This window comes from Phyllostomus discolor, chromosome 12 (assembly GCF_004126475.2).
Source record: "Phyllostomus discolor isolate MPI-MPIP mPhyDis1 chromosome 12, mPhyDis1.pri.v3, whole genome shotgun sequence".
Classification (NCBI taxonomy): Eukaryota; Metazoa; Chordata; class Mammalia; order Chiroptera; family Phyllostomidae; genus Phyllostomus; species Phyllostomus discolor.
The window spans coordinates 41331602-41358414 of NC_040914.2; the positions used below are offsets into that span (position 1 = coordinate 41331602).

Consider the following 26813-nt stretch of genomic DNA (forward strand, 5'->3'; position numbering starts at 1 on the left):
TTACTGTACCTGAGTCAGACAGCTCACTTTTGTCAGACACTCCTTATTAAATGGCCCAGACAAAATCAACTTCTTGGGGGGAAATGAAAAGATTGCATTTCCACTTATTGGTTCAGAAGTGAGAAACACCAGGAGGCGGTAGCCACTGGACGGAGTCCCACTTCGGCCTCCTGAGAGCCGTGAGGCTTTATGCCACTGAGTTATGTGTCTGGCCCTCAGTGTCCTCCCATGTCCAATGAGGAGACTGGTCTTAATGGATCTCTCAGGGCTTATTACGATTAAAAAAATGAGGTCCAAGATGGCGGCGGCGGCGGAGGACGCTGCGCACCCCCCTCCCCCCCCCCCCACCCCCCCCGCCGGTGAGCAACACCAAACACACACGGACACGGGCAGCAATTATTCCTGCGAGACAGCGGAGCCCCGAACAACCAGCCTGGCACAACGAACCAGAGAAAGAGCCGCACAGAGAGGCCTGGGAAGCCGAGGGAGCGGCGGGACCTCTCCGCGCTTGAGGCTGCACTCGCGTCCCCTGTCCTAGGCGGGGCGGCCGGATGTCTACCCCCGGGGCTGCGGCATACCTGCAAGGTGGACTTGTCCCAGCTACACGGCCTGCAGCCTTTGGCCTCGGACCGAGGGAGCAAGTAGGAACACCAGGGCGCCACCACGGCCACCTGCCTCTGCACTGCATGAGAGACAAGGGCGGCGCCCCCTGTCTGGCTGGTGCCCCGGGTGTCCAGAGCGCATGCTCAGCTCCCAGCAGCTTCCCACAACCACCCGCGGAACACGGAGCCACACCGAGGTCGCTCCTACACGGGTCACTTTCGGTGCAGCAAACCAGAGACCCAAACAGCACGGAGCCAAGACTGGCGAGTCGTGGCAACCCTCCAGGCACTGGGAGCACTCTCGGGGCTGGAGGAGCTCGTGTTAGGGTGGAGGGGGCTCACTGGGAGCTTCGGCGGGCCGGAAAGATCACCACAGTGTGTTCCCAGCCACACTGCCTGGAGCCTTTGACCTCGGAACACCAGGAGCAAGGAGGAACACCAGGGCATCACCACGGCCACTAGCCTCGCTGCCAGAGCTGCTCCTCTCAGCAAGCAGGTGCTCAGGGTGCCATAAGGGCACCAGTGCCTCCAATGGCTTCCCAACAGCACAGAGATTGATTCTGCATGGACCTCCTTCATTGACACAAACCAGAGAGAGGGGGTGGGGGTAGGATAGGGATTGCATAAAGAAGGCTGGAGAGCAGAGGGAGCCCTGGGGGACTGTGGGAACTCTCTGAGGTCTGTCCCCCTCCCCACAGGGTGGGAAGGGGCTCTATCTGGGTGCTCTGGCTTTCCTGCAAAGTCTCTACTGTGTGTTTCCGGATACACTGCAGGAGCCTATTTCAGCCCAGACAAAGGGAGCCAGCAGGACTAGGGCATTAATACACACACCCAGCCTCCCCACCCCGAGCTGCTGCTGCTTGGTGGACCAGTGCCCCGGACACCTTATGTAGCCACCTTGGCTCCTACCTGCCTGTCAGAACCCCCCTGCACACACACCAAAGGGTCAATGCAAGAAGAGGACAGGCAAACTGAAAATAACTGCATAACCAACACAGGAGCGCCTAAATATACAAAACAATTATTAATGGACATAAAGGGAGAGATCCACAGCAATACCATAATCGTACGGGATTTTAATACACCATTCACATCAAGGATAGATCATCCAGATGGAAAATTAATGAGGAAATAATGGCCTTAAATGGCACATTGGATAAGATCGACTTAATAGACATTTTTAGGGCATTTCATCCAAAAACTGCAGAATACACATTTTCTTCAAGTGCACATGGAATATTCTCCAGGACAGATCTTGCATGAGGCCTCAAAACAAGCCTCAATAAATTCAAGAAGATTTAACATCATATTCAGCATCTTTTTTAACCACAATGGCATAAAACTAGAAATCAACTAGTATAAGAATAAAACTGGAAGAAGCAAAAATGTGTAAAGGCCAAACAACAAGCTACTAAATAACTAACGGATCAAACAGGAAATCAGTTAACTATCTTGAAACATAAACAAATGGTACTACATCAAACTAAAAAGTTTTTGCACTGTGAAAGAAACCATCAACAAAGTGAAAAGACAACCTACTAAATGGGAGAAGATATTCAAAAATAAGACATCAATAAAGGGTTAATATCCAAACTATATGAAGAGCTTATACAACTAAATGCGCGCAAACACACACACACACAACTAAAAATGGGCAAAGGCCTTGAACAGACATTCTTCCGAAGAGGACAAATGGCCAACAGACATATGAAAAGATGCTTGGCATCACTAATCAGGACGATGGAAACCAGAACCACAATGAGATGTCACCTCACAATGAGATGTCACCTCACACCGGCCAGAATGGCTATTATCAAACAAGTCAACAAATAATGTCTTGGTGAGGATGTAGAAAAAAGGGAACCCCATGCACTGTTGGTGGGATTATAAATTGGTGCAGCCCCTACAGAAAACAGATTCCTCAAAAAATTAAGGAAATAATTAATTTAATTATTAATTTTTAAATTATTTAATTTTAAATTAATAATTTTTAAATTAATTTTAAAAATCTGCCATCAGATCCAGCAATTCCACTTCTGGGCATTATCCGAAGAAAACAAATTTGCACTAATTTGAAAAGATAAATGCACCCCTGTGTTCAATCCTACGAGTAATAGCCAAGATATGGAAGCAACCTAGATGTCCATCAGTAGATGACTGGATAAAAAACTGGTACATAGATACAATACAATATTATTCAGCAATAAAAAAGAATGCAATCTTGCCATTTGCAACAACATGGTTGGACCTACAGGGTATTGTGCTAATTGAAATAAATCAGACAGAGAAAACCAAATCCTGTATTATTTTATGTGAAATATAAAAATTTTTAAAAAGAATAAATAAAACAGAAACAGACCCACAGATATAGAGAACAAAGTGGTGTTTGCCAAAGTGGAGGAAGCGAGGGGATGGGAATAAAAAATAAATAAACAAATTTTTAAAATAAAAATTAAAAAATTAAATTGCTGGTGAAATTTTTTTAATTGATTTTAGAGAGAGAAGGGGGAAGGGAGAGGGAAAAAGAGGGAGAGAAAGAAAGACCGATTTGCTGTTCTCACTTATTTATGCATTCATTGGTTGATTCTTGTACGTGCCCTGACCAGAAATCAAACCTACAACCTTGCCACATCAGTATGATGCTCTAACCCCAGCCACGGAGCTAACGAAATTTTTTAAAAGATTTTATTTATTTATTTTTAGAGAAGAAAAAGGAGGGGGAAAGAAAGGGAAAGAAACATCAATGTGTGGTTGCCTCTCGCATGCCCCCAACCAGGAATCTGGCCTGCAACCCAGGCATGTAAACCCTGACTGGGAATCGAACCGGCGACCCTTTGGTTCGCAGGCCAGCACTCAATGCGCTGAGCCACACCACACAAGGCTAATGAAAAAATTTTTAACTATTTTTTAAAACTCAGTGCTCTATAAGGAAGTTAAGTAAAAGAGAATTTAAGAGCAAGAAATGAAAAATGTTTGCTTTCCGCCAAGTCCTATTGCTGGAATAACTCTGGCTGCAAGATCTGAAGGCAAAAATAAAAGCGAGGATCATCCTGCCATTGGCTGGTTAGACGACCAGAGCCGGCCAGGACCTGATCTCAGGTTGCCACTTCTCAACACGGCAAACACGCGGGCTCTCTCCCTGGAGCTCCAGCGACAGGTGCTCCGAGACCCTGCCTTGCACGGCTCTCCTGCGACACGGGAGCAGCTTCTTCGCAGCAACGCAGTCTCTGCTTCCTCTCCTCACCGGCTTCAGAGACTTTCCTGTTTCTATTTTTCAAAAGCCAAAGGCACTGGCCTATCTAGGTTTAGAAATGCGCACCAAAAAAAATCAAGGAATAAATTCCTATGTGGAAAGACAGGAATGAGAGTCTCAAAAGGCCAGGCAAACGTCCATTTTTATAAGCCCACAAGGACAATAAAAATAAATCAGACGGATCAAAACCTGCCGGCAGCGATCGTGAAATCTCTCTCGTTTTCTAGGCGATGCCCCTTGTGCTGAAAGGCTCGCACAGCGACTACTTCAGGAGCAGCGGTCTTTCTGTGTCCGCCTGGAAACGGCCCTACATCCACAAAGACCCATCTACTTCATTTTTACACCTTTTTGATTACAACGTCGATGGCTTCTTCACTTTCTGAGTTATTACCCACTTCTGAGAAACTGATACCAGTGACAACAAAGGTCAACAGTGATACCAAATGGTCAACAAAGACTGGAACCATTTAAATGCAACTCCTGTGAAAAACTGCATAATTATGGTTTCAGTAACCTCCGCTGTGTAGAACCTCAATAGGACCTGCTCCCTCTACCCCAGGGCCAGTCACCTGTGACCTCCGCCCTTGCCCTCCAAAGCCCCTTCTCTGCTTCCAGCTCCTGCTGCTGCGGCGGGAAGGTGCTTCCCCTCCACCTCTGTCCATCTAACCATCTAACTCCTCCGTCGCTTCGCGGCTCCAACACACCGTCCCCTGTTCCCTGACCTTGAACGACCATCGCCCTCTAAGCACACCAGGCCCTTTGCTGACAGCGCCTCGGTGCCTTATGCCTGGATTCCTGGGGACTGCTAACGGTCTTTCTCCCGGGCTGGAGGGCAGACCCCCTCGGGCTGGGTCATGCCCCTCTGCTCCTTTCCCAGCCTCGGAGCGCTGACTCTGCAGCATAGCGACTGCTCCATAATCATGAGCTCTGTGCAGACATCCATCTCTTGTCCTCGTTTTACTTGGGTGCTGCGTTTACTCTGCAGTTGGCACTGGGACAGAGAACGAAAACATGTGCAGGGACTGAGTGGCTGCCAGCTCCACGATGGCACCAACGGGAGCGCGTGGAGCCACGCATAGGTAGCCACTGAAAATAGCTGCGTGCTCTTTACCGCTACGAAACAGAGGTCTATGACTTCTCGCTGAGGAACAAATCCCAAAGATAAAGCCACATATAGGACGGGATCTCACGTTTGCATAGCGTCTGCGGACGCACGGGTGTGCGCATGTCCGCGGACGCGCTGGTGTGCGCGTGTCCGCGGGAGCTCTCTGAACGGACGCGCATCTACGCAAAGAGCCGAGACGGGAAGGCAGCACCAAAGCACTCACAGCCGTCTGCCGTGGGGTGTGGTACATGGGGTGATCCCTGTTTTCTTCCTTGTGCTTTTCTGGATCCCCCCCCCCCAAAAAAAACACTTACCATGAGCGTGTACCGCTTTGGAACCAGAGACAAATCGTACGCTTTATTTCATTGTATTTTTCTTCAGGGGCACCGACAGGTGAGCCAGAGCCGTGCGCCAGACGTCCCCGTCCGCAAAAGACCAACCAACGGAAGACGTAACGTGTACGGGGCCCGGTCAAGACGTGGGGAGACACCACGGGCGGTCCTGGTTCAGAACCAGGAACTCAAATTTTCACCGTAACCGCTCCTAAGCGTGCCATGCCCCCTTCCCAGGGCCCGGATCGTGAGCGCTGCAGCTACTTCGGGTCCCACGGCTGAGCCCAAGAGGTAGAAACGAGCTCACCTCCTGCTCCAGAGCCAGGCCGACCTCCTGCTCCAGAGCCAGGCTGACCTCCACGGCCAACTGCCTCTCCCGCGGGGCCCGGCAGGCCCAGCCGGCTCCCAGGGGCCTCGCAGCCACTGCCTCTCGCCATTTACATGCCGACGCCGTAAAATGACGGATACTTTTAATACAAGAGACCTGTCATTTATTTATTAGCTGGGGACAGGCGCTGCAGCGGAGAAGGATGCATTATAAATCAGCTCCTATCTCGGCCATTAAAAATTAATACAGCTCATAATGGAGAACGTCGGTAATTTCTTTATGAGAGCACAGCGTGATTATTTTTTTTTTTCCTTTCTCTTCCAGGTTTTGTTTTTACTTCCTCCCTTCCCTCGGAGTATTGTTTTTTCTGATAATTGGCTGGGCATAAATGACCCCCGGGGAAGGGCACAGGGACACCCAGCCTTGCAGACAAGGGGTGGGAACGCAGGAAGAGAGCCACAGCTCTGGAGGAAAAGACGGCTGGCCAGCTTCCCCTCGGAAACACCGTCTCACTGTACCTCCCATTTTGGCCGCAGGGAGGCTCCTTTGTAACCTTCCTCATCTGTTTCGGACCCACCCTGCACCCCAAAATGGAAGGCACCCCAGGTCCCTGACAGGCCAGAGGGGAAGGAATATGCACGTCGGTCGAATAATTTTAGGTGCTGGAAGGTCTCTGTGTGTTACCCGCTGACGGCTGCTTCCTCCCAGAGGGACCCTCAGTAGCGTTCCCACTGTCTCCAGATTCACTCAACGGTTCGCCAACAGAACCCTGGGCATTAGAAGCCCAGCCGCACAGGAGGAGCCCCTCCCGCACTCCCTCTTAGGCTGGGTGGGATCCGAGGGTGCCACGTGAAGCAGAGGACGCCTGCACAGGCTGACGGCCTCCACGGAGGCTTCCCTCTGGTTCCTCCCCCGAGGGGGTGCTCCAGGAACAGAGAAAGCTCGGAATGGGGGGAAAGGGTGGCTTCTGCACTCCCTGACTTCGGGGGAAGTAAAAGGGAGATTCCAGACTCTCCGTGTCTCCATCCACATTAGAACTATTGGGGGGTACACGAGGGTTGGGTCGACCAAGATGACCCTCCCAAGACCCCCGACGGAGGGTGTGTGTATATGCAGGAGAAGGGGACCTTCCCACAGCTGCCCACGCTCCCTTCTGCAAAGGTGCCCTGGCTCCGGGGACCTTGGAGAGACGGACGGCACAACCCCCGGCCGGGCTGTCGGCACCGAGGTCAATGTCTCGGCCACGACTGAGTTGACGCTCCTCGGTGATGACAGATCCTCACGAATCCCCAGGCACATGTTTAAAATCTATCTTCAGAATTACATCGAGCATCATCCAACCAATCAATGAGCCATTAGATGCCGAGTCCCAACGCTCTTCATTACCAGTGGCGTTAGAGAGCTGCCCGGCTCAGCAGAACCCGGGGCGAAGACTTGCTATGTCATCAGCGACTCGGGGTCTGCCAACCAACGCCAGTACAGAGCCCCGTGAGCGGCCCCGCTGGCCACAGTCCGGGCAACAAGTCCGGCTGCACTCCCACCAGGGAGCGAGGATAAAAGGCAGCTTGGCCAAGGGAGCGGCCGACTCGGCTCCGAAGGCTTGTGCCCTTCTCCTTCACCTCCAATGCCCACCGCCGGGGGGACCCCATTTTCGAGCCCTGCCCCCCGGCCTCTGAACCTCTCAATGACCTTGTGGGGTGGGAGTGAGGAGGTGCTAGAGGGGGCTGCTTCCCGCTGACTCCATGGCAGCAACATGGCTCACCCACGCCCACCTCTGTCCAGAGCCTCCAAAACCACCCCCAGCCTCCCAGAAGCCGGGGGCGCAGGGGGAGCCGTGGGCTAACAGTGAGTGAGGCAGCCCAGCCTCGGGAGAGGCACGCTCCTGAACCCGAGGGTCAGTCCCGGCTTCCCCACCAACTGGAAGGAGACCGGGGACAAGCACTTAAATGTCTCCGGGTCCTGGTTTCCCCGTCTGTAAAGGGGTCGCAGCACTTGCGTTCCAGGTGGGGGGACCTGAGGCAGAGGGAAAGACCCAACGTGGGGCAGAGAGGCTGGTGGGCTCTGCCACGGCACAGTGCTTCCGTTCGTGAGCTCTGGACCTACAGCAGCAGCTGCGTTCCCCCCGTGACTCAGTTCCCGTCATCTGCGAAATGGGAACATCACCGCCCCAACCACAGAGGGCTTTGGTCAGGTTAAACAATTTCCTTCACTTAAACTGTTTCTCATGCCCAACAGTAAACACTAAGCTGTGTAAGGTTTTATGACCATTTTCATGTCCTTGAAGTTCAGAGCCTGGCCTTTCGCAGGCACTCAATCAAGGCTGTTTCTCTTCTCCTCGCTTCTCCACCTCGGACCCTGCCCACCCAGCCCCAGCGCACTCCCACTCCCCCAGAGCTCTGCTCCCGGGGGGCTGTGCGGCCGCTCCCAGGAGTCACACGGCTTGCTCAGCCAAGATAATCGGATCCAGCTAAAACCACATGAAGGCATGTCTCATGGCTTGGGCATGTTAAGTATAGACTCGACAATTAGCAGGACAATTTACCAGACAGAACAGCGATGACGAAACCACAAATTACCAGCCTGCCCTCTCGAGGAGGAGAAAGACAGGGAGTAAAATGTACGTGAGATCAATGTTCTCATCTTCCCCCTACCGCCTGTGCCCCACGAGGCCTCCGCTACCTCCCAGAAGAACAGGAGGCCGAGTGACTGGGTGAGCACACGTGTCCCCCTCGGAGAAGAAGTGGGGTGACAGGCACTATCCTTCCTAACAGCCGTTTTCCCCTTCCTCCTTGATTGCTAACACACCCTGATTCTCTGGAGGCATTCACTCCTCTCCAGGCAGAAGTGAGTTCCATCCCAAGCCCAAAAGAAAATCTGGATGAGCCTAAGGTGTTTGTACCGTTTTACGGGTGACTGGTTTAGGAATAAATGCATGTCATAATTCTGGCCAATGGGACAGGAGGGAAAGACTGCTGGGGATTTTAGGAAAAGGTTTCTCAATTTCAAGCAATCCACAAGGAGACACCCCTGTGCGGACCCTGGTCTGAGGGTTTGGTTGTGATGCCTGGAGCTGGTGCAGCCATTGTGTAACCATGAGGGGAGCCACCCTGGCGGTCAAGCAAAACACAGAGAGGCAGGGGCAAGAGAACCGCAGAAAGGCAAGACCCGAGCCCTCACATACCGCACCAGGAAGCTTTCCTACCTGCTTACCAAAGTCTAGTACTTTGAGTCAAAAGTACCCTAGTGGATACAATCAGTGTCCAGAACACGATATGCACAAATGTGAACACAGACATGTGCACAGATATGAACAGGCCCATGTGTCCGTACATTTGTGTCTGAAGGCCCCGTGTATAATGTTGCTGAAAAAGAACGCAGGAGCTGTGCACTCGTGTGTGCAAACAGGCAAAAAGGAAGTCACTCGAGCAGACGGGCGTTTAAGCCCTAACTGCAGAGGGTACCACATGGGCGCAGGCATACATGTAACTCGGCGTGAGGCGCCTGGCAGGTGCACAGGGGAGCAGGGCAGCCTGCAGTCACTGCGGTTTCAACAAAACGTTTGCTGACAACGGGGGAGGATAACAGAGAGAATAAGCCACCAACAAGAAGTCCCTCCATGACTCCCTCTGCCAACCCCTAGCTGAGCCCACGGCTCTGCAGTCTCACTAACCCCAAAGGAAGTCAGCCTGAGCCCTCCAGGCATCAACACCCATCATCCCCCAACACCCGACATATCCCAGTCAAGGCTCCCGGGAGCATCGCTGTGGCTCTGGATCTGGGCGCCAAGATGCTATCTCCTAGAGCTGGGAGGAAAGAGCTGTTGGAAGGAAGGATTCTTGTCTTTTCAGAAATAACTTCGAGCTCTGAAAGCCTCTATTTTTGACCCAGCACGCTCCTCCCCAGCAGCACACTGGAATCGGGGATGGCGCCGGGAGCTGCAGAAACAACCCCGTCCAGGCAAGGGAGGCCCCGTACACGCCACTCGCTTGAGGCGACGGAGCCCTTGCAAATTCTCGTGCCACTTCCGCTCAAAAAACAAAACAAAACAAAAATAAAAATTAAAAAACAGCTGAGGTGGTCCCATTTTCTTATCTCAAGTTCGAAGAGGGTGGCTGCCTTGCCTACAGCCGCGGAGTCAGGGAGCTGGCTGGCTGGGACCACCCACACCCACTTCACCTCCTTTCTGAACCACAGTCTGGCGCCCTCTCCCTGCTGGCCAGACCCTCCCCAGGCCCACTCCGTTCCCTCTCTTCCTTCCTGAAATTAGGAGGTGCTTGGGCCTTCCGCACCACGGCTTGGAGATAGTGGCCTGGGACAGCAGCTTGCATCTTTAATGGTGCATTTCTCCTTGGAGCAGCTCCCTGAGGGTCCCATCTTAAGCGGCAGATCTGCCTGGAGACGAGGGACGCGGCCAAAACCTGCCCACGACCGGCACCTCCAGACCAGGGGCTTAGGAAGCGCCAGAGGGACCAGAGGCGCCTGGAAGAGGCTCTGCGCAGTGGACGGCAGACAAACCCTCTGGTCCCTCTGCACCAGGGGCACTTAACGCTCTGCCAGAAAGCGTGAGGCATGGCACCGTCCCAACCTGGGGCATTCCCACGGAAAACGGAGCCACTGCCTGTCCCTCCCAGAGGCTTGGGAAGCAACGTGCCCAGTGCGTTCAGGCCCATCCGGGCAGGCACTCTGTCAGATGGTGACGTCTGCTGGGGAGACAAAAACCAGAGGCCCGAGCCCCGGAACAGCCCGAAGGTGATCCAGTGAACAGAGGCTCACAGGCACACCTCAAAAACCAGGCTCAGCCGCTCAATGAACCTGGGAAATGCTGAAGAACCCAGGCCCCTCTTGCAAATGTGCAACGACCTTTACCATGAAAGACTCTCAGCATCCCAGAGTAAAAAACGTATTCGATCCCAGTTTTCCCCCAATGTAGCTGACCCTGGAACATTGAGAAATGCCTATTTCCGGCCCTCAGAGCACCGCTTAGGAAGACCTGCATCGAAGCAGCTGGGGGGGGGGGGGGGGCGGGGGGAGGAGGGTGGAAGAAGAGCCGGACGTCGGGCTCCCTGGCCAAGGGGTGGGTGGGACGTGGGTTTTAATGGCTGCTGACCGTGAAGTGAGTGGCTCAAAGGGAAGGGGGGCCTCCCATCGGGAGTGTGACTCATAGGCTCATTGGAGAGAAATGGAAACGATGACCATTTTCCCCTGGAAAAGGGCTTCTGCAAAGAGAATACTAATTGCAGCCACCGACACTAACAATAGCCCCTCCGCCCCCGCTGCCTCCAAGGATGGGGGAGGGGGCCTTTTTCCCCTTTTTCCTCCTTTTAGCCTCTGTGCATAACATACTTGAACTCGTCTCCTTGGAGACGCAGGAGGTAACCCCAGCCCTTCCCGCACCTGTGTTCCTGGCTCCTCCCTGTGAGAAGTGAGTGGTTTCAGTGATGCGTGAGACGGGCAAAGCCTGTCACCCACCATCGTGCGTCCCTTCGGGGCAGGGCTCATGCCAACAGGAGGACCCCCTCTGCGTGTGTGATCTTCCAGGGAGCCCCTGAGCTTCCTGGCTGTACGGGCTGAGGCAGGCCCTGACCCCTCACGCAACTCCTGTCTATGCATCCCAAGTTCAAGACTTGATAGAAGCATCAAGAAGCCCATTTGGCTTTAAGCCCCTGCAAGCTTCTTACGTCTATCAACAAAACCCACCTTTTGATTCCTGTGTGACCCCTGTGTGTATTCACCAACGGATCTGGAATTACCCCCCACACAATGCAGACTGGATGCCTGAGTGCAGCTGAAGGAGAAGAGGGCGGAGCGGATGCTGGGAAACCCTGGGCCGGAGCACTTCTCTGGAGGGGAGCTAATGCTCCCACTGCTTGCAGCCGAGACTGAGGCAAACCACGCCAGACCACGAGTAGTCCTGCGTCCAGGGCTCTGTGGGGGCCGCTCCACATCTCATCTCCAGCCGCTGGGCGCTACGGCCCTGGACTGGCGTTCCCCCACAGAATGACACTATTCCAGGCTGCCTGGGGGGGCCTCCGCATTTTTTCACCTCCCCCACCAGGAAGCACATGCTTATCCCCAAAGAACTCCTTTTAAACCGATTACTGTGTATTTACAGTGAGCATAATTACACCTCATTACTTAATTAGCATGACTGCACGCAGCTACCGAGTTGGAGCACGCGGCAATGGCAGAAAGCACAGAGCAGCTGAGGCCACGATGCCCTGTGGGGAGGCAGGTCGTCCTGGCGAGGGGCGATGGACACGAGACCGTGCCTGTGGACCAGCAGGTCACAGCTCCAAAATGCATGCTCCAAATGTGTAGCCTTTTCAGATAATTGGGGGGAAAGGACGTCATTTGATTGTTTGTTTCTCCCTGGGACAGAGGGAAGAAATGACAAAATGCCTTGTGCAGACCAGGCCCTGGTCTGGGGTCTTCTCGGGAGCCAGCCCCAGCGGAAGTTGACGTCTAGGCTCAGAGACCCTCGGGACGAGCTCCGGGACTGGCAGGCTCGCGTCCCAAGACACCCCCTTCCACATCACCGGCTCTCTCTAGACAGAGAGGAAACTGGTGATGAGCCCAAATAATCCTTCCCTCCTGGGCCCCACCACATCTAGCATCCCAGGACTCTCAGGGGCCTGCTACTGTTCTAATTGGATCTAAAACCAGGGCCAGAGAAAAACCCAAGGGGAACGATCCGAACTCACGTTCATTACACATGTTGCCTGAAAGACTGCCCGGCGAGCAGGGCCTGGAAAGACCCAACCAGGGGAAAAGGCTCAGGGAAAACCTCCCTGTTTCCTTCACCGAGATGCGATCCACGGTTCCCCTGTTGAGGGGACCCGCCAAGGTCCAAGCAGCAGAATGGTAGAGGGGCGAGTCCGAGTTACCCACCCGGCCTCAGCCCCAGGCTCGCTAAGTCACACGCAGCCCAGCCTGCCTCCGGAGCCCACCACGAGGAGCAAACGGCCAGCCTCCTCTCTTCGGCTGGAGGAAAACACGGCGGGCTCGTGCTGCACCAGCTGCAGGGGCCCCTGTCTCCCAGGCGAGGGGCCCGTTTTCTGTATTTCCACTGCAAGTCTGTTAGACGGCACCGGGTGGCTGGGAGTAAGCCCCCATCATCGCCTGGCACTGGGCAGAGTTTGTGGGCTGGAAGATGACAGAAATCCGTATGGCGCTCTGTCGTGCCAACGCCCCATCACTAGGTGCCACCGTACACAGAGGCTCTGAGGTCACGGCGCAGCCGGGAGGCCGGCCCGGGCAGCGGCTCTCCCGGAAAAGCCAAGCTCCAAGGCCAACTGGCCCAGGAGAGGAGACAAGCCACTCACTCCCTTCCAAGGGAGGAGTCGTGGGTCCTGGCCAAAGGGACACAGTCCACAGACCAAGCAGCGCCAGCTCCGGTGACCCCCGTGGAGGTCCTTGCCTTGTAAGCCAGTACGTTGGGGGGGCGGGGGATGCATCCCGCAGGTGCCCTGAGCGGGGAGGGGACCCAGGCCCTTCCCACAGCTGCAGTGCAGCCGAAGAGCAGTAAGGCGGGGGGCAGGGGAGAGGGTCCTCCACTCTGTCCCAGGCCGCCGCACCAGAGGGCCTGGCCCCGAACAAGGGCTCCATGCAGGTGCGCTGCCTGCCTCAGAGGTGAAAGAGAACGGGGGCTGGAGGGAGCCAGCACGGACAGGGTGCGGACCCCTTGTGAGAGCAGGGGGCCGTGGAGACCATGCCCGGGTGGAGCCTCTGGGTCAGCTGAGGAGGGCCAGGGCAGACCTACAGAACGTGTGAACAGGCACCCAGCTGGGGGTCAGGGCGGAGGTCGAACACACACCGAGGTTAGGAGTGCAGAGCCCCGTGGGGAAGACGGGATCGGTGTTCGAGGCCTGAAGGCCAGGGCCAGCTGAAAACGGCCCACAGGGAATGAGACGGCATTGGCAAGGCCTTGGGGACCCCAAAGAGATGCCTGGGAGATGGAGCCAGTGGAGGGGGGCAGGGGGCTGGGTCGGCACCACGGAGATGTGGGAGGATAAGCCGTGAGGGCGCGAGCAGGCTGGCCAGGGAACAGGGGCCGGTTTGTAGAGAGCGGGGCAATGGGGTTCTGACCCAAGACAACTCAGAAGTGAAGTGTGCTCGCTTGTCCAGCGCTGGGTGCTGGCGTCAGGGAACACCCGGTCCCACAGCGCTCCCCAGGGCTCCCACCGCCTCCCAGGGCCCAGACAGAACTCGGAGACGCCTCGCCCACGTGCGAGAGCCACCCGCTCCGGCAGCTGCGCCGGGTGTCAGGGGCTCACCAGGGTGCAGGCGGGACCCAGAGGCCCCGGAGCTCGCTGAAGGCCACGCAGCCCACCCTTGGCACCCCTGGAGCCTGCACGCGAGACTTCACCTTCTCACTCAGGGTACCTGTAACCCCAGCACCCGTGAGGGTGGCACCCTCACAGCCATTCACAGACACGCCGGCGGGAGCAGCGAAAACCCGGATCCCAACCCGGATCTCAACTCCGTTGAGTTCCCAACGGAGACTTCTTACTCTGGCTTTCACACCGAGAGCCATCGACCTGGCTGTGATCCTCGCAATGCCACTTTTTCGTGTGTGCATCTGTGCTTTCCGCGAGTGGCTTCTCGGTTTGAAACGGCCCCCAGCACAGTGCGGAAGTGTGGCTACTGTTCCTAAGAGCGGGAGGCCCACGTGCCTCGCGGAGAAAGTGGGTGTGTTCTGTAAGGCGTTAACTGAGCTTCCTCCGGGCACGGGTCACAGTGCTGCTGTCCCCCAGGGCAGCGTCCCGAATCGACAAAGCCTGTTCAGTACGGAGTCCCGGCACAGAAGCACGCACAGAACGGGCCACGCCTTCATTAGTCAGCTGACAAGAATGTCCTGACCGGAGGCTGGCAGGACCCCGACCCTGTTCTTCCCCTGGAAGGAACGGCTCCGGTCCCCTCACCCAGTGCTCACGGCGACGCCGCAGAACAGAACTACCACCAAGAGTGAGAGTCCATCGTGCACTGGACACGGCAGCGCCCAGGCCTCTGCTCACACGTGGGCATCGCTCTGGAAAGCGGCCTGCGCCTCCGTACCGGGAGGCTCTCCTCCCGCCCCTCCCGGGCAGCCCAGGGCAAGCCTGACCCCCCCGAGGCCAGTGCTTCGGCCGGAGCACAGCCCTTTTCTGTGCTGTGCCCCTCACTCTGCCTCGGAAACCCGGAGGGGTCCTGCTGCACCTTGCCGGAACACAGCAGGGGCCTCCGACAGGCCCTGACCCAAACTGTGGGGCGTCACTCACTTTTGGGAAGCAGATGAGGACCTCGCCCTCACTCAAGCCCAACCCCTCACCCCTCTAAATCCTCCCCCTAAAATCCCAGCCGGGAAAACAGAGGCGGAGGTCGGCGGAGATCGGCGGGGCCGGGGCCGAGGGCCCCCTCTGTGGGTAAGACGGCCAGTGGGAGCAGCGGCAGCTCCGTGAGCTACAAAGACTGCACACGGCCCGAGGACAGAGAGCTCAGCTGGCGAGAGCGAGAGCGAGACCGGCCGTCCTTCTACCTAGGCCGGCCGAGGACCAGCGAGAGATGGAGAGAGCCGACAGGCAGGAGCCTGGGGACAGAGCAGGGAACCCCTGGCCCCCCAGCTCCTCAGCTCTCCTGCCCTATAGTGAGCCCTGAACCTCGCCTGTCTCTCTGTCCCCTACTGCTCTGACAGCAGAGATAACTGGGGGGGGTGGGGTGGGGGTGTAGGAAGGCAGGGGCCGCGCTGCGCTCCAGCTGGGCCCAGACAGAACCAGGGCACGCAGCCAGGGGACCACCGGCTGCTTGGAGGGCCGAGCCCCCCGGGAGCTCCTGGAGCCAGGAGCAGCCCCAGCAGGGCTCAGCAGAAACACGGAAACACGGAGAGGGGCTGGAGCCGGTGCAAGGGGGAGGCGAGGGCGGAGCCGGGGCCCGGAGCCCTCCGACCTGAGTGAGGCACTGCGGTGGGGAGGTGGGGGCCCCTGGCCCTGCGGTGGGGACGGGCTCTCAGCAAGTGCACGCTCTCGGGCCCTGGAGGGGCGCTACGGAGGTGTTTCTACCCCAGCAGGGCTGACCTCTGCTGGAGGCTCAGGTGCAGGGGCTGCCGCCCTCAGGGGCTGCCGTCTGCACAGAGGTGGGTGGTACTTCCCAAACCCACAGGCCAGGGCTGCACAGGGGCCAGCCCTGTGTGTGCCCCGCCTCAGGGGGAGCGCCTTTGCACGGCGAGGGGCTCCTGCCTCCAGGCTGCTCCCAGGACTCACCGCCCCCCCCCCCGCCCCTGCAGTTGATCCTCTCCCCCAGGCTAGTCTTCACATTTTGAGACAGACAGGGAGGGACTCTCAGAGGGCAGGAGGTTAGCAGGTCACAGGTCACCCCAGAAGGTTCCAGAACCCCAGCTACAGGGCCTATCGCCACACCCCTTCCCCCCCCATGAAGGGGCAACGCTCCACTCCAGTACTCACACGTGTCCGGGTTGTGGCAGTTGTGTCCCTGGCGGAAGTACTGGGGGTTCTCGATGACCGGGATGCGGGTCATGCCGATGACCACCGTGTCGGGCCCGGCATCCAGCGACGAGGGGGTGGTGATGCCGTGGTTGATGTGGTGCAGCGGGCTGGCCGAGTCCTCCTCCCCGCTGATGACGGCCACGGGACCTGTGCACAGCGACAGAGAGAGACACGGACCCCGGTGAGGCCACACCCGCCAGCGCCCGCCATTCTACCACAGCACTTCCCACAGCAGCAGGGTCCATCGGGGGGACGGTCCTCGAGGGCCTGGGCTCTGCGTCTCTCCTGGGGAAGGAAGAAAACCCACCGCGTCACCCCATGAAAACGAAGAGCGAACCGAAAGGTCCGTTATGTTCGAGTTCCCCAGATCCAAATTAGTTCCAACAAGAAAACGTTTCAAATAAGTTTCCCTGCCTACATAGCAACAATGGGGTTTAAAACTTAAAACATCAAGAAGCCCCAGCAGGAGTATGCACACTGTCCCTGCAGGGACTTTAAGAACGGCCAGTGCTGAGTCGTCTCACCACCCCCCCTTCCCTCCCCCCCACCAAAGATTCTCATCGCACTGGTCTTGGGCTGCAATCTGGGCGTCTGGATTTCAGGGGTTCCGTGTGAGTTCCACGCACACCGGGGGTCTGGAACCCGAACTAGGGCCTCAGAGGCTGAGAGCCCGGTGGCCGTCTGATGCTTATGGGAGCGTGACAACATCGGCACCGGACTCTGCCGTCCACTGTCCCCGCGCATGGGGAGACAAGCCCCCTGTGGGCCCGAGCCTGGCCCGAGCGGCTCTGGAGAGTGACAGTAAGTGGGCTGCATCACCATCAGCCCGCAGGCACCGGGGCCAGCCGTGCCGCTCGTGGAAGGTCTGGACCCCTGGAGGCCTCGACGAACACCATCTGCACCTTCGCCGACCCCGACCCCGCCACCTTCTGCCCCAAAGAAGAAACCCAGTAAATACACGGTTATTCACAAACACGGTCGACAGGGATATTTAACGGCGGGGTCTAGGCTGGGCCGTGACTCTGTTTGGTGGTCCAGTCCTCCCACAGACACAAGTAAAACTCATAGAAAGCAAGGAGTTGTGACCATTTGTGGCTTCATGCAACTGGCGTGTTACAGGGCTGCTTTGCGAGACACGTGGTTGGTCCCCAGACAAAATGCCCAGTGTAATCTGGTTTGGCGGCCTGAATGATATTCCCACTGCCGATATCCACCGCATCATGCCGAATCTGACGAGGGGAACACTTCTCACCGAATAGTGAGGCGGAGCCCGGACGAGGCAGAACTAAACGGAGGGCTGGCCCACGCGAACCGAGGCCCCGGAATGCCATCCCACCAGCGCGGACAGGCGGATGCCAGCCCTGACCCGCGGCTCGCCGTGGGAAAGCAGGAGCGGTGAGAAGTGGCCCAGATACTCGCAGGCAGCAGGCGCCTTGCAGCAAGAGGCCTGCTCCCGAAATACCTTCCTCGCCGACCTTCTGAAAGACTTCAGAGGGATCTCCCGTGGAGCACAGAGAGCAGAGCGCTGGTCTTTGCCCTCCTCCTCTCCCCACGGGCCACTGAGGCACGGACAGACAGCTGTGCCCGAGGGGAAGGCAGAAGGGAGATGAGGGGAATCCAGTCTTTCCACGGCATTTGGAAAGCGAGAGACTGAAGCAGAAAGCTCCCTCGTGAGAGGAGGGAGCTGCTGGAGACGGGCCGGGGGGACTGCACGGGCAGCACTCACAGGAGGTCATGTCCGCTGGTGGGGCCCCGTGCAAGAAGGGACGGGGGATCCAGGAAGGCTGGGCTGGAACAGGGCACCCAGCCCATTGCCACGCCCCTATCCCACTAGAGCTAGTGGTTCAGTCCCAAGAAACTGAACCGGGAAAGCTCAGCAAATGGCTGGGGTGGAGTGAGAAGCTGGACCCCTACCCCCTGCTCCTAGAACAGAAACCCGGAATGACACTGCCTACCTATCCGCCCCACCCCGAGTCTCCTCTGACACCGCCCCCTGCAGGAGATTAGAGAGCACTGCTCTGGAGGAACCGGACGCCTCAAAAGAGACAGACAGCTAGATGCTGGCATGGGGCGCCTCCCCAAGAGGTCAGGCTCACCCCGACATGGTGCCTTATGGCAGCCTGAGAGCTGACAACCCCGCCCCTGTGCCCAAAGCACGATCTCACTCGCTCTCTGGTGCTCCTGCTCTGAAGGCGTGGCCCGGGACCACCAAACACTCCAGCAAAGCGTCAGCGTGACCGGGACCTAGAGGCAACTGGGGGGGGGGGGGGGGATGCGGGAAGCAGCAGACTGCTCACGCAATCACTAGTGTCCTCGGGGAAGTCAATGAAGGCACCGTCCCCAGGGAACACGGTGGCACTTGAAACTCGAACAGTTTAAGGGCAAGAAAAATCCTTGGGAAGCAAGACCATCAGACTCTGACAGCCAAAGCAGAGTGGGAGACAGAGGCAAGGGTGTGCTCCAGAAAGCCACACAAGAAGGAAAGAGATGGTAGATAGGACAGAAACGAAAATGAAAGACTCCATTATCCGATTAAAAGAAGAGAAAGAAGGAAAAAGAGAGAGAGAGAGAAGAGAGAAGAAGGAAAAAAGAAAAAACGACTAGTAAAAGTTTGGGCGTGGGGCCTGAGTGAGTCATTTCACTAGGCTCCCCCAGGTGGACTACTGACCATCTCTGTCTCCTCCCCCAACCAGCGCTGACCCCTCTCCTCAACTCAACGCCCATCAATCAGCCCACCACGGCCTGAGGCCCTCCCGCTCGCCTCTGCCCTCCCACAAACCCCGGGCCTTCCCCGGGAAGCCGACACATTGCACGCAGCCCCATCACTGCAAAGGCTGGGAGAGCAGGCCAGCAGCGGCAGAGTCCAGCAGGGCTCCCCCACAGGCTGTGCCGGGAACTGCAGGATATTTCGCAAGAACATCCACTCCGGGGTTCCTCGGCGGTAATAAATGGACTGGCTGGTGGAGACAGGGATGATGGAGGGTGCTGTCCGCATGTCAGGAACATGGAAACTCGCTGTACTTTCCACTCAATTTTGCTAGGACCCTGAAACCGCTCTAAAAAAATAAAGCCTAGTAAAAAAAAAAAAGTGTAAGGGACAAAAAGCCGGTCTCCCCACCTGGCAGACAACCCATTTCCAAACAACCCTGGGCGGACAGAACCGCCCCAGGCTGAGGGTCACGGGCTCTCCGGCCAGCCTCCACTCCAGGAGCCGGCTGCCAGCTCCGGCCGGGCCTCCCAGCCAGGCTTGCTGTCCTCGGAGCCTGGTGCCCGCGGTGCGCCCCTCCCTCCCTCCCTCCCTCTGCTGTCACCGATAGTTCCTAACTGCACACTCACACTTTGTGAGGAAGCACTAACAAACAGAGGAGAGAGAAACGGCCTCATGGCCTTTCTGGCGAGTCCAGGCTTCTGAGAGAGGCCCCTGAGGGCGCGCCGGTCTGCCTGGACCCAGCGCAGGGCTCTCTGCCCACCCTGGCGCCTTCGGTCCCCTCTTTCCGGCCTCGGGGGGTTCTGTTCTTCCAGCCAGACCACAGCGAGACCATTAAATAATTAGGGGGCGCCTGACGGCCCCCGACTGGGGTGCTGCCCAGCGGGATGGTCCAAGCTGTCTTTCTGGACTCTTTCCCCTTTCCCTCCCTGCTCCTGCTGTGGGGAGATAGAAGGGGGCAGTGGTAGGAATTGCTCGGATTTGGGTAAGGGATGGATGCCAATGCGGGACTCAGTTCCCCCCAGAAAGCAAAGGCCTCTGATGAGACCACAAGAAGGAATCTCACGCAGCAGTGGGCAGAGGAGCCGGGGGCCGCACACCCCCAAGGGGGCGGCAGGGACAGGGCAGAATCCTCTGGTGACGCGGGGTCCCCTGCAAAAGAGGAGGAGCGAGGGGGTGCACCTCACAGAATGAGGGTGGGAACAGCAGCAGCCTCCCTGGCATGCATGAACACCTCAACACTCCCTGCCCCTTCGGGTCTCGGGGGTGCTGCTTGGGACCACTCCCCATTGCCCCACCTCACCACTAGAACCCCCCCGGGTTCCACCAGCCCCCTAACTTACAAAACATCAACACCTCTCAGAAACCCGGCCCCCAGAACGTCCCGTCACTGGTTCGGCACTGCCACGCCCACCCCCGCCCCCAGCTCCCCGCAGAGGGCTTGCACTCTGAAGGATGTGGTTATTACAGAAGAAATGGGGGAGGACAAATAAACTGTCATTTATTAAGCATCTACTACACGCCAGATAGGTTGCTAGGCATTCTGATCTCGTCTCATCGGATCCTCAGGAAATACTGCTGTGCCCATCCCGTCAACTCGAAGACTGGTTCTCAGGAAAGCTTAGTTTTCCACAAGTCATTCAGCCAGGAAATGACGCAGCCTGTATCCGACCCTGTGCTCATCTCTGAAGTCCTTCTTCCCACAAACCAGCCACTTTCCCAGCGGCATGGCTGACACCCAGCATGTTTCATAAACAGCTAGGATTTGGCATGGAGTCACAGCCCGTAAAACGAGCCGAGCCCTCTAGACCAAGGTCTCTGGGACCAGACCACCACGTTGTGTCCCAGGCTGGACCGCCCCGTACAAGGTGACGCTGGGCAGCCAAGGCCAACGTTTACGGCCAAACTGCAAAATCCCGGGGCCCGAACCCATCCAATTCTATATTCCTTCCTCTAGCCCCGAACTTCCTCCCAATGGCAGGGTCTCCAGTGGTGCAGACGACACTCCTGGGCACCGTGGCCGTCCGTCACGGCCGCCGTTCACCAGGCGCCTCCAGGCACCTGCAGGCACCTGCAGGGGCTGCCATTTCCGCCCCCAGGCGCCAGGCGCCAGCTGCCCCATCGCTGTCTCTGGCTAACGAGAAGCGAACAGAAGCAACATGTGTCAGCCGAGCTATAAGACCCAGTGCGTCGCCGTCACCTCACGCCTGTCCGAAGGGCTCTAGCATCAAGAAAACCAACGAACAAGCGTTGGTGAGACTGTGGAAGAAGGGGCGCCCCCCACACTGTTGGTGGGAGCGTGAGCTGGTGCAGCTACTGTGGGGAACCAGCATGGAGGGTCCTCACCTACCACGTGACCCACCAGTTCCACTTCTGAGACTGTCTCCAAAGGAAACGAGACACACTGTGTCAAAGAGGTGTCTGCACCCCCAGGTTCAAAGCACCGTTATTTGCAGCAGCCACAAGACAGGAACAGCCTCAGTGCCCACTGACGGTGGATAGACCAAGAAGCTGTGATTGTGTGTGTGTGTGTGTATACATACACATACACATGCAATGGAATATTATTCAGCCAGAAAAAAGGAAGAAATCCTGCCATTTCGGACAATAGGGATGGCCCCTGAGAACCTTATGCTAAGTGAAATAAGTCAGAGAAAGACACATACTATGCGATCTCACTTACATGTGGAATCTAAACAAGAAACGGAAAAAAAAAACAAGCTCACAGATACAGAGAACAGAATATTGGTTGCTGAAAGTGGGTGCTGGGGGCGGGAACAAAGGGTGAAGGGGGTCAAAAGGCCCAGGCTTCCAGTTATAATATAAATAAGTCCCGGGGATGTCATACGCAACATGGTGGCCGCAGTCAACAGTACTGTACTGCATGTTTGAACGCTGCTAAGAAAACAGACCTTAGAGGTTCTCATCACAAAACAACAACAAAAAAAACAAACTGTGACTCTGACATGATACGTGTTAACTGGACTTCCTGTGATCATTCTGCAACATGTGAATACAGCAGCATACACATATGGAGTCGTCAGGTTGCGCGCCTAGAACTAACACAATGTTACATGGCAACTGTTATCTCATTTTTTAAAAAAGATCGACCATGCGATCTGCTATAGCCCCACGGTCCTGCCTTGGCAACTGTGGAAACATGAGGCAGCCCCCCATCCACCTCCGTCCCAGGTGAGGCTGACCTGGATGGAGCCGAGGTCTCCGCGAGTACCTGGTGCACGTGTGGCATAGTGAGCTCTGCTGTTCCCAGTCGCTGAGATGGGCGGGGTGCTGTTTGTTACCACAGCATCACTGAGTCTGTGCTGACTAATACAGGAAAGAAGCCATCTCACGCTGAACAGTGTTACCCTCATCCTTCCCTTCTGATGGTGTGCACACTTCACACCATCTTCAACAAATCTGTACAGAGGTGCCTTCTGCACGGGGTGGGCTCAGAGTCAACGATGTGACTCATCTGAAAACACCACCTCCCAACACCTGGCCCCAAAGTTGAGCTCAAATCTCACCTCGGTCCACCCAGCGCCAGACCACAGCCACCACTGTCGAAGAAGAGACTCCCCCGCCCCCAGATCTGACTTAGCAGGTAAAGAAAAACCAGGACGAGTCCTGTGCTTTCTTTCTTACAGTGTCTGAAGGAAACAAACAAGCCATCGAATTAGGAAAATGATTCCTTTAAAAACGTCGAGGTTTCCCGACTGATAAAACTCAAACGTTGACGTGTCCCTGGCGGGCGAGAGCTTGGCACCGACAGATCTGGGAGCAGGAACTCATGCACCAGAACAAGGGGAAGCACCACAAACACAATTAAAAATCCAGCCGTGCTCAGGGAGGGATCCCATTTACTCTCTCATAAAAAGAGCCTGGTCCTCATGGGCAAACAAAAGAAAATCAATTTCTTAAATTTCTATGGACAGAGGTGGGACCAAGGCCAAGTGAACATGGGCTGTGCCCAAGAGCATACCTGGGGACAAGTCACCAGTCCTCAGTTCCTGGACCGGCTCCCCCAGGAACCCCCCTTCCGCCCCCTCCAGCTTCCGGGCCGATGTTGCCGCAGAGATCCCCAGGGCAGGCCAGGTCCGGCGGGCTGCCCAGCAATGCATGCCCTCCACACTTCTCTGCTTCTCTCCCCGAACCATTTCCCAAAAGATAAGCTTTATTCTCTGGCTGCAATTCCCTCCCAGCCTCTTACAGGAACCAAAGCATTGTTCATGCCTCGTAGCATTCATAGCCTAGAGGTATCGCCTGGTGATTGGAAACCGTGCCGCCGATCAACCAGCCCCAGAACACGTTTAAGGGGAGGCAGGCAGGATGGGCTTCCCTTATCTCAGTTCATCATCGAGACAACCCCAGGGCCAGGGCCTGTTATTCCAGTAATGCAGCTGAGGAAATTGAAGCCTCGGGTCTTGTGATCTGCCCAAGGTCACGCCGTGGATAAACGGCAGGCAGGCCTGCATCCATCTGACCTGGAAGCCTGAGCTCACTGCGCAGCACATGCTGCCCCTGCCCCTCCGGCACAGCTCTTTCTGGCGTCGGGACGAGTTATAATGGGTCAGTCACAGTCTCCTGGCCACTCCCAACCTCCACTCCGGTGGGACTCATTCCTTCAAGAGAATGGGCTTCCTGTAGGGGGGGAGCTCCTGACAGTTCCAGGGGACACCAGACCGACAGCCTGGCACCAGGTCGCAGCCAGAAGGGCACCTCCTCTGGACGAGCTCAGGCAGAAGAATGCCGGGCAGCAAGGGGCCTGAGGAGGTAGAAATACGGAGCCTGGAAGGAGGGCAGATGTCATGCGATGCCCCCCAAGACTCTCTACACAGACAACACGTAGAGCATCCCAGGCACAAACGGGGAAGCGAGTAATGAATGACCTGCCAATGGCAGACGTGCTGCTGTTTCCGCCCAAGCCCCCAGGAAGAGAGCACAGCTCCAGTCCCAGAATATTCCTAAATTCGGCTTCAGCCACTGCCCAAAGTAGGGGCGTTATTTCCTCTAAAGACTTATCCATGGCTTCCCCCAGCATCTCGGGGGACTCTGGGTCCATGGAAGGGGCCGTCATGTCAGGGCACATCGTCCTAGGGGCCGCCACGTTCACTCACCTTCCCTCCCACCCCGAAGCCCCTCCCTGCTTCCTGGGTGACCGCCACCTTGAGAGCTGGCTGCTGCCCCTACTTCCCCCGCACTGGGGCAGCAGTTGGGCAGGGGCCGCAGCAGCGCCTACCGCTCTCCCGGCTCGCTCGCCCCTCCCACAGACACACCAGAAAAATGATGGGAGCGTGTCACTGGGTCTGCGCTGCAGCCGGGTCTGAGGAGGGTGCCGAGGGCCAACTGATTGCCAGCATGTGGATTGGAGATATAAACCCACCGCCAAAATCCACCGAAATCACACCGTGTCAGCTCTGCAATCTCCTCCCTCGTAAGTGGGGTGTGTGAAGGATATGGAACACTGCAACCCAGCACCCCAAAAAGGGGTGGTGAGGTGGATGAGGGTGGGGGGCAGCTCTAGTGGTAGTGGGTCGGATGTTTATTTCTCTAAACATAGGCACGTGGGCCAGACTGGGACAAAGGAGAAAAACCCAAAGATCTGATCATCCAACTCGAAAACTCACCCTCTCCCTGTCACCACGTCTAAGGGGTTATTCTGATGCTGACTTTCCCATCCGGTCATCTTACGGAGCCTACCAATTCATAAAAACCCCTCACTTCCGAAAGGAGGGGATTCTGACTCCCTCCTCAAAAGCCTGTCTCCTCGCGCCTCCATCAACCTGAAGGAGGTGTGAGTGCGGGATTAAGCCGCGCCAAAGACAGACACTCTCCCCATTCAGTTCGGGTTGGCGTAGTTCCTAATTATTAAAAGGGGGGAGGGGGGACGGGTAGAGCCTACATCCTGGTTTCCCCAGGGCAGCCCTTGTGTATACCTATTGCTGCAGCATAATTCTCAATAGTGCCTCCTCTGGATTGGATGATCAATGACACAGTCACCTTAGCAAAAAGGAACTTTGGCCTTCTATGCATGGGCGTGTGTGGTGGAGAAAAGGCAGTCCCTGGTGGAATACAATGCTGTTTTGGACTCCAGACACTAGGGGGCAATATCACCAGCGAGGAGGTGAACCACTCTAGACAAGATGCGTCTCCCCCAATTTTTCAAATTCCCCTTGCAGCGGTCTTAGAAAGGGCCTGGCGTGGACCTGCAGAATGTCCGTATAGGGCCCTGCTTCCTCGGGCAGTCAATAATTATCACTTGATGATGACGACGTAGCCATTGATTTTCCATTCCCTCTTCTCCCTCGGCGCCCCTCTCCCCCAGCCCCCACTTCCTTGGGGGTACTGGTCAATCAATCTCAGGCCATCGTGATCTACTCGGAAAGCTGAACTGCCATGAAGTCCAACCACTTGTCCTCTGGCTCCAGCCTCTTAGAGAAATTAGTGCCAGCGGAAGTGTCAGCACCAATTTCATAATGCTCCGGGACGGCGGCGAGGCCGGGCCAAGTCCCGTATTCCTGACGGGCTATCAAAGTGATGAGGATTATGGGTAAGGAGACAGCTCTGACAGCAGCGCCAGAGCCTCCAGATCAATTAGACTGACGAGCCTGTCTTGAAGCCGTATCACTCCATGCTGACACGGTGCGTTCCCCCGCAGAGGCTCGGAACTCCGCATGCAGAGTTTTCCCCGGGTCTCCAGGGGTAACCGGAGAGACTGCAGGCTTGCAAAAGCAGCCCTCGGCCCTACACCTCTCCCCAGAGGACCTGAACAAAGAGTTCTCACGGAACAGAAGGATTTGGCTCTATGATGGGAAGAATGAATGTCTGTTCCCCTCTTTCCCCTTTTCCTGCCTTCCAAAGAAAATGTCAAGATAAAGTGTAAAGCTACGTATTTAAATTTAATTCTGTTAGTGTCAAGGGAAGGCTGGGGATTATTAAAATGGAAATCAAGATCTTGTAAAAGTCAAGCCGTCGTAGCAGGCGGGGGAGATGTGTCACGGAAGGCAAGAGCAGTAGATGGATGATCCATCTGATGCATGCTCCAGGAGATGGGTAAAGGTCCTGAGTTCGAATCCAGGGTCCCATCTGGGAATACGACCGTGTGCAGTCCGCAACCAGTCCCTTTTTCTCCTCGGGGCTTTGAACACCTCGTGCAAAGCCAACCATAAGCTGCCCCGGAACGTGGAGAGGAAGTGAAACGCCAACAGAGCCGAGGGCAACAGAGGGATCAGAGGACGTTTTGTTTAGACCTGGGAAGGTGTGTAAAAATGGCTTTTCTTCTTGTGCCTGGCAGCCCCGGAGCTGAGCACGCAGGGGATGGTGGGAGAAAAAGCAAGCCCCACCCCCTGCTCCGCCCGCTGCTCGCAAGCGCGGTGGAAGAGAGGCGCGAGCTCCTTGGGTAGTATGCCGAGGCTATTTTAAAGCCTCTAGCTTAACAGTTTATGTCCCTGCCTTCTCATGAGTTTATGTTCCCAGGGCAACAGGCATAATTTTGAGCCTGGGAGGTTACAGCTATTTTTAAGCGGGCTGGCTTGATTGTTTTTAATTGCTTAACAATATTGTTTGTTAGCATTCTATTAAAAACCCCGCAGTGATTCGTAATGGAATTTAAAGTCTGTCCGCTTGTAAAGTGCCCATTTCAGGTTCCGTGCGTGTTTATGGGGTTAGCGGACACCAAGGTGAATGAGCTGATCTTGACCCTGGCCTAAGCCGTTAAGGCGAAGCGAATGCTGTCAGGGACAGACACGAGTGCGGCAAACCTGCGCGGAGCAGCGTCAGCCGTGGCCGAGAGGCTGCTGTCAACAGGATCTGGAACTGCTGACTTCCAAAGGCACTCAGAACACTGGCCTAATATGCAAATGTGTGAATCAGGGCTTCCTCCCAAGGTGCCTGTAAATAACAGGCTCTTTAAAGGCACAGTATTTTAACATCATTAACGAATTGAGGAAAGGGAAAAAAAAGGTTGGAGGAAAAGAAAAGTGAAGTGCAAGGAGTTCCTGCTAATCAA

At 56.2% G+C, this 26813-nt stretch overlaps 1 protein-coding gene across 3 annotated transcripts in view; it reads right to left on the bottom strand.

The window, feature by feature from the left end:
- Nucleotides 1-26813, bottom strand: part of NTRK3 (neurotrophic receptor tyrosine kinase 3) — a 265412-nt gene that overhangs the window by 104394 nt on the left and 134205 nt on the right. For all 3 annotated transcript variants that reach the window (XM_028502298.2, XM_028502301.2, XM_028502300.2), the window contains exon 13: nt 16057-16245. In XM_028502298.2, the coding sequence (XP_028358099.1) occupies nt 16057-16245 (189 nt within the window). The remainder of the gene's footprint in view (nt 1-16056; nt 16246-26813) is intronic.